Consider the following 11,706-nt stretch of genomic DNA (forward strand, 5'->3'; position numbering starts at 1 on the left):
CCCGCCTTGGCCTCCCAAAGTGCTGGGATTATAGGCATGTGCCACTGTGCCCAGCCTATCACATGATTTTTAACGTGACATAGTAATTATTTAAATGTTGGTCATCCTTTTTTAAAAGTATATCTTTGTATGCAAGTTCATTTACTCTCATCATTCACCTTACTCAATTTTCTGAAATTGAGGCCTAAGAAAGTGATGGTTTATCTAAAGTCATATATTAGTTCTGAAAGAACCCACTAGGATGTGGTAGGAAGAACATGGGCTTTGGGGAGATCCGAGTTAAAATCTGTAGGCCTCTGACTTGCTTTGTAAACTTGGGCAAAAGTTCCTTTACCTGTCATACCTCCATTCTGTGGCCGTGGAATAGTATCTGAGTCATATTGTGAATCTGTCATTTTTTAAATTTATTACTCCGTTCCCAGATGTTGCATAGAAGTGTGATAAATCAGTCACAACTTCCCATTGTGACAGACTCTTTCATTGTAAAACTAGCTTGTGTGAAATACATATACAGTTGACCTTCAAACAGCACAGGTTTGAACTCCATTGGTCCACATAGATTTTTTTCAATAAATAATATTGGAAAATTAGAAATTTGCAACAATTTGAAAAAACTTGTAGGTGAACTGTAGCCTAGAAATATTGAAAAAATTAAGAAAAAGTTGGATGTCATGAATGCATAAAATATATATCGATATTAGTCTGTTTTAATATATACTGCCATAAAATATACATAAATCTATTTTTAAAAGATAAAAATTTTAAAAACTTAGGCACACAAACACAGAGCATATGTGGCTCTATTTGCAGTTAAGAGAAAATGTAAACAAACAAATGTAAAGGTACATAAAATTAACGTTAATACATAATACATACATAACTGTACTACTGTGATAATTTTGTAGCCACCTCCTGTTGCTATTGTAAGAGTATCCACTTAAAATGCTGTGTGACACTTGTCATCTCTGAACAGTTTGTCTCTCCAGTAAGTTACATACCGCAGTAAAAGAGGTTCTGGCATATTTTTACCGTATTTAGTGCAATACTGGAAACTGATTAATACCATGGGACTCATACAAAGTGCCTCTAGTGATGCCGGAAGTGCTCCCAAGCAGCAGATAAAAGTTGTGATGTTACCAAAAAAAAGTTGAATTGTTTGATATGTATTGTAGATTGAGGTCTATAGCTACAGTTGCCCACCATTTCAAAATAAATGAATCCAGTGTAAGGTTCGGTGTAAAAGAAGAAAAAGACATTTTTGAAGCCATCACTGCAGCTATACAAGCAGGCACAAAAACCTTGCACTTTATCTCATATTGAAAATGCAGCTTTTATGTGAATGCAGGATTGCTATAAGAAAGGCATACCTATGGACTCTAATATGATTGGAGAGAAGCTTAAAGCAAAGGGAAGGTGAAGGATCTAAAGCCAGAGAATTTAATGCCAGCAAAAGACAGAAATTATGGTATATTTCTGTAAAGTTGCACTACGTGTTGCCTGCCTCTCCTGCCTCCCCTTTTGTGTCTTCCAACCTGAGACAGTGAGACCAACCCCTCTTCTTCCTTGGCCTACTATGAAGACCTTTATGATGATCCACTTTCACTTAATACTAGTAAATACATTTTTTCTTCCTTATGATTTTGTTAATAGTTTCTTTAGCTTACTATGTTGTAAAAATACAGTATATGATACGTATGCAAAATATGTGTTGATTAACTGTTTATGTTACCAGTGAGGCTTCAGCGGTAAGCAGGTTCTGGTCAACGATAGTTAAGTCTTAGGGGAGTACGTGGATTTTCAACTGTGTGGGGATTGGCACCCCTAGGCCCTGCGTTTTTCAAAGGTCAACTGTAAATTCTTTGAAGTTTCTATAAAATGAAAAGATACCAAAAAAGTGAGGGTCTTATTTCTTGCAAATCCAATGATTTACCATGTTATTTTTTTACTATACAAAATTATAAATTTCATTTAGTTAAAAAATTGAAAATGAAAAATTATGAATCATTATATAATGCAGTTATATAAAATCATAATGTAATATCCATATTGTTGATGACATATTCTTAGGCACAGAGAATGAGAAGGTATTTTAAGGGGAACATTAGAATTTAGAAGATACGCCTCTGTGGCTTTATTTAAAGTATTTTGCGTATTTAATTACAGTAGAACTATATATAGACCACACAACAACTTTATAAATCTAGATTACCCATTTGTTAGGATTTTATTTACTTACTGCTTCTGAAGACAACCACATGTGATCTTCACTTTTAATAAAAACAGAAACCCTGCCACACCTAAAGGTTGATTGCACGTTGAAAGCTTTTAAACATTTCATCTTTCGTATTAGAAAGAGTAGTTTAAGCAGTCATGAGACCTCTAGGGTTTGTTTGTCATATGATTTTAATTATGAATGAAGTATAATTATAAGATAACTGGTTGAAACCCTTTGATCTAGAGTGCTGTATCATTTAAAAGCTCATTTCTACCACTGTGGCCCAACAGTTAATGTTTATGAAAAATGTGCTTTTCATGTCTTCTGAAAGAAAGCTTTGAAATATTAAGGAAGATATTACGTAGTTGAATTCCGTCCTTAAATTGTGGGACCAGCTTAACAATTGTATTTGCCAGGAGTTTAATTTGTTTTTAAGATAATCCCAAATCATTTATAATTCAGAATTTCAAATAAATTTACCCTTGGTCTTTTAACTTTATTTTCATAATTGAGACATTGTATTTGAAAAATTATATCTTGTCATTGGAAAAGTAATGAGAATGTCAGTGATGAGAAACTTTAATTATGGATTTTTCCTAATAATGAAGAATATATTATATGTTCATGGCATTTCTCAGGCAAGTGTTGTAGTGGTAAGTGATTGGAAAAAAAAAAGTGCTTATCGTTTCAGGTTTTGAGATCACCATTGAACACCCACACACAGATGTGGTGAAATGTACCCAGTTAGTAAGAGGTAGGTGATCCTTAAAACTTTTAAGATAAGTATTAATGCTTTTTATTATCTATAATTGATTTGGGTGCTATTTTGTTCTTCTATCCTTTTGTTAGGTTGCGTTAAAAGTAGGGGGAAATGTCATTTTTTAAGCATTACTTTTTAGTGCTCTACATCTGCCTATTCATCTACTTCTACTTGTGATTCTACCTGGTATGTTAACTTCCTTTAAACATAGGTAAGGATCTCATTTCACTAAAACTTTGGAGGGCTTCCAAGTATTAGTACTCTATCCATCCCCCATTGAGCTGTCTCAGTCAGGTGTGGGCCAATAGTGCATAGGTCCAGAAAACAATATTAATTTTAGGTTTGTGTCAAACTTTGACTTTTTGAAAAGTGATAACAGTTGAAGAATTTTGAGGCCAATCTCAGACCTTTCAGATAAAAATTGCCTTTGTTAAAAGATTTGTCAGTATGGTGGCTCCCACCTGTAATCCCAGCCCTTTGGGAGGCTGAGGCAGGCCGATTGCTTGAGCTCAGGAGTTCGAGACCAGCCTGGGCAACATGGTGAAACCGCATCTCTACAAAAAACCCAAAAATTAGCCGGTTGTGGTGGCACACACCTGTAGTCTCAACTATTCAGTAGGCCGAGGTGGGAGCATGACTTGAGCCCAGGAGTCGGAGGTTGCAGTGAGCCCAGATCATGCCCCTGCGCTCCACCTTGGGCAACAAGAGTGAGACCCTATCTCAAAAAGTTATTTTTTTGGGGGAAGTGTTTTGCCCATATTCATTTGGGCAAACTAAAATTGATTCAATGTATTTTTCGAGGGTCTTTGACATTACTAAAAGTTTTTTCCTTTTTATGTGTAATGGAGAAATAATTATAGGGCATAAAAAATATAGTTTGTGATGTGCCTGTTAAGCCTCTTGTTTATAAACAGGAGTACTTTTTAAAAGTATTGCTTTACTGCTTGTAAAGTGTCTAGTAGTATCTGATACAGCATTTTTCTACTCCTAAATAAATCCTGTGTATCTTTTGTGTCCCTAGAAACATTTTTTATACAGTTGCATGTTGTTCTGCTTCTTACTTCTACTTTCCTGTTTCCATTTCAAGTGTTAACGTATTCGTAGCAGCCACTTGGGACCTGTAGTGTACCATTTTCTGTTACTTCCTTTTTGAAAATAGAATTTTGCAGTTTCATTCATTTACTACGAACTTTTTTTAGATTTATCCTAAACAAAATGAGTAAGACTTTTGAAAGTCTTTTGTTTTTAGTATTTATCTAAGTATTCTCACATTTTATTCATTCTAAATTGATTTCATTTTGTACCTAATGATTTATTATGTTAGTGGCTACAATTTTTTAAAAATTGTCTGATAGTGTCATTAGGAAGTGGACATCTGAAAATACAATTTGTATTTTTTGTAATAGCATACATTATCATTTGTAAGCTAGAGCATATTTAACTGTGGTTCCTGTTCTTCATGGTTATATCAATGTGTTTTATAGCACATTTTCATGTCGATATTACAGTATAGTATAGAATTGTATACATAACTAGTTGTAGATGTTGAATTAAGAAAAAAGGGTTAGTTTTTTCTAAAAACTTGAAAAAGGGTAAGCTAAACTTCATAAGCATTATAGCCATATAATTTGCTTTAAATTGAGAGCCTATTGAAGAAACATTAGTCGAAGGAAGCGTATGTTTAAAAATATTACTTATGAATATTAACTTAGGAAATTGGATTTTCAGGTTACTGTTGTTGTTGACTCTTTAAATTGTTTATCAGAGATTAATATTTTTTGTACATGTCCTCCTACAACTAAAAATTTTAGAGAGACATGAAGTCAGTTTACTTGAAAAATGAAATAGTAACTTTTAAAACATTTACAAAAACTACAAATTTGATATATCCAAAACCAAATATTTAGACCAGATTATTTGTTGTTGTTAATGTTAAAATGTGACTGATTCTTTGAGTACAAACCATATATATGTTTAATGTCATTTTGTCTGACTAACATTTCAGGTAACTATAGAATATATCTCACTCCATTTTAAAAGTATTCTTTCATGTTTTAGTGTCTTTTTTTTTTCCTTTACTCTTTTACAACTTTCAGCTAACAGCATTTCCCCTCTATTCTTCTTTATTGCACAGTGACTGTTTCTAGATCATGGAATTTAGATACATCCCTAGGTGAAAACTAATGGCATTTTTTAATTATTATTTTATCCTTCTCTACGTATTTTTATTCGGGGGGAAGGGAAAATAAATTTGATTTCTGTGAAGTCTTTTTCCCCCCCTGGAGATGAGAAAGTTGATATTATGCTACTTTGCTGCAGAATTGGCTAATGTCATTTTACAGGGACCTTCACTTCTGTGATTTCTCCTTCCCTCCCCACCAGGAAAGTCACACTGCCTCCAAGACATCTGATGCTTTGACACTCTTCCTTAGCACAACTCTGCTAAACCCCAGTCCCTTTTGTAAAACCTTTATGTTGATGATCCACATGGGGCAGCAGGGATTACAGGTGCCATGAATAAAAAATAGGGGAGGGGGGAAGAAATTTGAGGACTGTTAGAGGGGTGAAGTTGAGATAAACTGATCCTAGGTGAGCAGAGGGGAAAGGTGTGTCAGTGGTTGTGGATGTAATTGGGAAAAAGGGAAACGATAACAAGGGTGTCCCTGTTGGGAAGACTAAGAGGCAGAATAAGGGGAGGGAAAACTTCAGTGTCTTAAGCTAATTAAAAATTGCCTTTCTGTTGGGGACCAGTGTTGAAGCATTCTGATCCTCCCTAGAATACCTGTATCTTTCCTAAGTTTGTCTTTAATTACATTCTGTAATTTGAAATAAATTACAGTGGAGCCTCCTGTATCTATACCTGTATGCTGTTTCTAGGTTTATTCTCTGTTGATGCTTAATAGCATGATGAAAAACTGAGCAGTTCGTGCTCTGTGTTTTGTGGGGTGGGGGTTTGTTTTGTTTTGTTTTGTTTTGATGGAAGTATTTAAGCCAACTTAAATATGACTGAGGATTAAGTCTGGCAGGCAACTCTTTGTATTTTGTATTAGACTTCAAAATCTTTTCTTCTTCTTCTTCTTTTTTTTTAAATCCAGGAGAATGCTTTATTGCAACTTTTAGCTGACTAGATGCTTAACTTAGTAACAAGTTTAGCCCTTGTAACTGGCTAGCTAAAAGCAAATCGGCTTGTTTCTCAGATCTTTGGGGGATAGCAAGAAACATTTGAGTGAATGTTGTTGAAGATTTTCAGTAGTATATAGAAAATGATGGCGCTCTTGTGATATTTGTAAGTAGTAAGTAAAATTTACTTTTTGTGTACAAATCTTTGAAGTTTTTGTTGTGTTGAGAACTTTTTGATGGTAGCACGTTAAAGCTGATAGTATTGTCTTCGTTTTTTTTTTTCTTTTCTTACAGCAAGCAAGGATTTGGCACAGACATCCTATTTCATGGCTACCAACAGGTTGTTATCCTGACCCTCTTTGTTGCACTGTTGTAGCACACTATAGCTTCCTTTAATGCAGGGCCCCCTCAATGTGTCTCTTACCCTTGTTGCAACAGGAGACTGGACCATCTACTGTGGTGGTACCTTCCTGTTTGCTTTGCGGTGTATTGTACAAGGGACTTTGGGCACAGAGGGGTTAAATGCACAATGTGAAGTGTAGTGGTGCTTTCTGATGACATATTCTCGATTTGTGAGTGCATAAGTCTAAAATTGGTAGCCTGAATAGCAGCTAAAGATTACAGAGCTAAACTTAACGTAGAAATTCGAGCAACTTGGTAAGTATAAAGCTATTTCCAGTTTACAATTATAGTTAAATGACAATTTTTAAAATTTCACATTGATCCAGTCTTAACTTTAAAATACTCTAATTAAAGTTTTTTTAATAAATAAAATTTATGTAATTTGAAATTTTTTTCCAGATAATACCCATTCGTAGCAAGTTAAAAGTAGTCAAGTCCTATCCATGCCTGGATTTGCATAAACACAAGTTTTCCTTTTTTTTTTTTTTTTTAAACAAAAAAACCTTCCTTTTCAGTTTATGTAGAGTAAAAAATGGTATGCATTTATGGCTGATCAGATAACATTTCCATCATTGAAACTGAACTGGAAGAATAGTTTTAAGGAGCCTTTAATATATAATTCTGTTCTATATTTATTTTATTAATGATTTAAATTTGTTTTTTTGAGTGGATCATTGGGGAGAAGGGACCACGCCAGCTTTGTAGGGTCCCTAATTTCTTATGACACTGATAAGTTTTATTTACAGTTTTGGATTGGCAAATACTGCTATATTTTCTCAAATATCTATTGTTGGGATTTAACCTCTATCCCCAGTAATTCTGAACAACAACATAAAAAGACTTAAAGTTGAAACTTTGATTAGAAAAGACCAGCTGTGACACATATTAACATGCCCCATATTTGGCATATAGTGGAAGGAGAAAGGTAGTATTTTTGCAGTATTTAATAACATTGAGCCTTGAAGCTGTTTGGCAAAAGGTAAGTTTCCTTTGTGGCTTTGCCGAAAAACAAGGCATAGGTTTACATAGATATGTGTTTAATTCTCTCTGCTTCACTAAAGAAAGCAAATGCCTGTTAAGCCACATCAGATGGGATAATCCCTGATTACTGTGACATTGAAATTACTTTGTCAGTTTTACAAATAGTCTTTATTTTTACATTTACATATTTACCATGACATTACAAAAGAAAAATACCACAAAAAATTTACAGTGTTATCTATGTAGTGATTATTGCAAATATACTATCCTCTTCTCCTTTTATAAAATACTTCAATTTTAGATGTAAAAACAAAATTTTAAATATTAATATATTAGTAGTAGTAATATACTATTGGGAGTGAGTGAGGGGAAATGTTCATTATATGTAGATTTTTTAGTACTAGAATTTTATAACTTAGCTTTTAATTTAATAAGGTTGTATACTCTAGACTTAAAGATAGAGTTTAAATTTTGCTGTAATCTTACTGGTAAATGTTTTTCTTTGTTTTACATACTTGAATTTTTATGGCTCTCCATTTTCAAACCTGCTCTGCAACAGTCTGCATCTTACAACCTTCTGTCTTCAGTACAAACCAACAGTGATAGCATGTGTATGCATTCATTTGGCTTGCAAATGGTCCAATTGGGAGATCCCTGTATCAACTGATGGAAAGCATTGGTGGGAATATGTGGATCCTACAGTTACTCTAGAATTACTAGATGGTAAGTAGAGAAAATACATTTTTAACAGTTTGGATTTATCTAAGTTGGCAGTTGTCTGAATTGACAATAGAAAGTGTCAGTACACTATCAAATGAACAGAATGAAAACAAGAATTCATCAGCCTAAAGAAAAAAAGAATTGAATCTGGAAGCTGTGCTCATACCTGTAATCCCAGCACTGTGGGAGGCTGAGGCGGGAGGATCACTTGAGCCCAGAGGTTCAAGACCAGGCTGGGCAACATAGACCCTGTCTCTACAAAAAAATGTTAAAAATTGACTGGGTATGGTGGTGCACGCCTATAGTCTCAGCTACTTGGGAGGCTGAGGTGGGGTGATCGCTTGAGCACGGGAAGTCAAGGCTGCAGTAAGCCTTGAAGGCACTGCTCTATTCCAACCTGGGTATATATTAACTACCACCAGATATCTAAGGCTTTTTCAGGACTTAAAAAATAAATAAATAAGGTTTAGAATTCCGTAAGCTGACAAGATAAGAATAGTGATTTAAAGTGTACTAATTCTGTTGAGTTTTAAATGTGTATACTGAAAGTTGAGTGTTAACTGTGAAGCAGTAAACTAAAGGGATTTTCAGGGGATTGTGTTTCTTGCTCTGTATTACCATTTTTGCCTTACATTGTTAAATATGAATACACAAGGAGAAATTGTGGGTATGTGTTCTGTTAATTAGGAGCATGGAATTTTGGGGATGTTTTGATGAGAAATTCCTCTGGTTGAGAAGTAAAAGAAGCTGGCCAGAAATGGGAGATTCTTGGGATTAGGGCATTTTAACCACGTACTGTAGATTTCAGAAAGAAAACAGATAACACTTTTTTTTTTTGAGTCAGTCTCACTCTGTTGCCGAGGCAACAGGGTGCAATGGTGCAGTCTCAGCTCACTGCAACCTCTGCCTCCCGAGTTCAAGCAATTCTCCTGCCTCAGCCTCCCAAGTCCCTGGGACTGCAGGCACGAGCCACCACACCCAACTAGTTTTTGTATTTTTAGTAGAGATGGGGTTTCACCGTGTTGGCCAGGCTGGTCTCAAACTCCTCACCTCAGATGATCTGCCCACCTTGTCTTCCCAAAGTGCTGGGATTACAGGCTTGAGCCACTGTGCCTGGCCTTGTTTTGTTTTGTTTTGTTTTTTGAGACAAGATACTCTGCCCCCCAAGCTGGAGAGCAGTGGTGCAATCTGGGCTCCCTGCAACCCTCTGCCTCCTGGGTTCAAGCGATTCTCATGCCTCAGCCTCCCAAGGAGCTGGGACCACAGGCGCATGCCACCACGCCCAGATAATTTTTGTATTTTTAGTAGAGACGAGGTTTTGCAGTCCACCTGTCTTAGCCTCCCAAAGGGCTGGGATTACAGGTTTGAGCCTCCATGCCCTGCTTGAAGTGTTTCTTTAAGATAGGGGTCTGCAAAGAGTAACACTATTTTAGAGTTTGTGGGCCATAAGGTCTCTGTTGCAACTATATGACTATACCATTGCAGCCGGAAAGCAGCCATAGGCAGTTTGTAACTGATTGGGTGTGCTGCGTTCCAATAAAACTTTGTTGACAAAAATAAGTGGCCAGCCATATTTGGCCAATTATCCATAGTTTGCCTATTCTTATTTGTGAAATATGCTTCTTTGTTTCATCCCTTTGTTTTCTATTTCGTTCTCCACCTGGAAAAAATTATCCCAGAATATATGTCTCTTGCTGTATTATTGCTGCGTGATTATGTTTTTCTTAAATTGTTAGAGGCTTTTTCAGAGTTTATCCAGAGGAAAGGAAATCTTCAATGAGTTGAAATGACATCTAAAACTCAGGGCTTATCTGTTGTATAGCTTGAAAATCGGGTTATCTAGATCATTGTTTTAGTTTAATAGTCACTAGATTAAGATTAGGTAGGCAAAATCTTTTTTTTTTTTTTTTTTCCTTTTTTTTTTTGAAACGAGTCTCGCTCAGTCGCCCAGGCTAGAATGTAGTGGTGCAATCTCGGCTCACCGCAAGCTCCACCTCCTGGGTTCAAGCAATTCTCTGCCGCAGCCTCCTGAGTAGCTGGGATTACAGGCATGTGCCATCACGCCTGGCTAATTTTTGTATTTTTAGTAGAGACAGGGTTTCACCATGTTGGCCAGGCTGGTCTTGAACTCCTGACTTCATGATCCACCCACCTCAGCCTCAAAGTGCTGGGATTACAGGCATGAACCACCACGCCCGGCCAGTAGGCATAATCTTAACAAAAATAGTTTATATACCTGGTGCTGAAGTAAAAAGATCACAAAAAAGTAATCTGCCTTTTATCCTGACTTTAGGTCAGAGGTTAGGTTGTGGTTTTTGTGGGGTTTTTTTGACACAGCAGGAGCTACCTCATTTCCATTCTGAAAAAGGTAAAGTTTATTAATTTGGAGAGCAGTTGAATAAGAATCTTGGAGACCTGATACATTAAGACTTTCACCATGTTTTGCAGCACTTTTTTTCTGTGTCAGTCACAAAAAGGCAATTCAAAATTTAAGACATGAAGATGTGGCCGGGTGCAGTCACTCACATATCTTGAGCACAGGAGTTTGAGCCCAGCCTGAGCAACGTGGCAAAACCCTGTTTCTACTAAAAATACAAAACACACACACACACACACACACACACACACACACACACACACACAAACCGGGTATAGTGGCACACTCCTATAGACTCAACTACTGTGGAGGCTAAGGTGGGAGGATCACCTGAGCCTGGGAAGTCAAGGTTGTAGTGAGCTGATAATGCCAGTGCACTCCAGCCTGGGCAACAGAGGAAACCCTCTCTGGAAAAAAAAAAAAAAAGACAAGATTTATCTGAATCCTAGAGTGCAGTGATACTAGTATTATTATTTACTGAAATCACTTAATGACTATGTTCCAGAAAAGAACATTGGCTTAGACAGTAGCTTTGAGAGAGAAGGGCCTCTATTTTAGGCACATGCTGTGATTTTTGTGCATATAGCTAATTAATTATGTTAATGAATTACTTAACAGATTCTTTTGTTCTGCTATAAAATTTAATACAGTAGGATACTTAAGAAAAACAAAGCTTACATTTTGTGTACCAGATTTTGAAGTGTACTTAATGTTTTACAACCAAGTTGTTACAGAAATTGAGTCAAAACAATTTTGTTAATGTTGGACCCAAAAGTAGAAAAATAGTCTTTTTTTTTTTTTCTTTTTCTTTTCAAATGAGGAAGTGAAGGTCTGGGCATTAGGGTGTTTTTTCATCCAAACTGGATGAAAAAGCTCATGAGACTTTAGCAGGGACTAGTCATGACATTGTCAAAAGAAATTACATCTTGAAAGATTAATGGTTAAATTATAGCTTGTCTGAATTGTCAATCTTAACATTGGCTTAGAATAGTTTACAAAGAAGCTTGCTATTACAAAATGAACCTGTAGTCTCTACTAATAGAGGTTCCCCCAGCATTGAGGTTATTAATATTATGTGGTTTTTTTTTTTTTTTTTTTTGAGACGGAGTCTTGCTCTGTCCCCCAGGCTGG

At 35.9% G+C, this 11,706-nt stretch overlaps 1 protein-coding gene across 1 annotated transcript in view; it reads left to right on the top strand.

Annotated features, from left to right (window-relative positions):
- The window catches only part of CCNT2 (cyclin T2), a 41,912-nt gene that overhangs the window by 21,638 nt on the left and 8,568 nt on the right, over nt 1–11,706 (top strand). The window contains exons 4-6 of the mRNA XM_011937743.1: nt 2,892–2,969; nt 6,390–6,435; nt 8,038–8,201. Of these exons, the coding sequence (XP_011793133.1) occupies nt 2,892–2,969; nt 6,390–6,435; nt 8,038–8,201 (288 nt within the window). The remainder of the gene's footprint in view (nt 1–2,891; nt 2,970–6,389; nt 6,436–8,037; nt 8,202–11,706) is intronic.

This window comes from Colobus angolensis, unplaced genomic scaffold (assembly GCF_000951035.1).
Source record: "Colobus angolensis palliatus isolate OR3802 unplaced genomic scaffold, Cang.pa_1.0 Scaffold168, whole genome shotgun sequence".
Taxonomy (NCBI): domain Eukaryota; kingdom Metazoa; phylum Chordata; class Mammalia; order Primates; family Cercopithecidae; genus Colobus; species Colobus angolensis.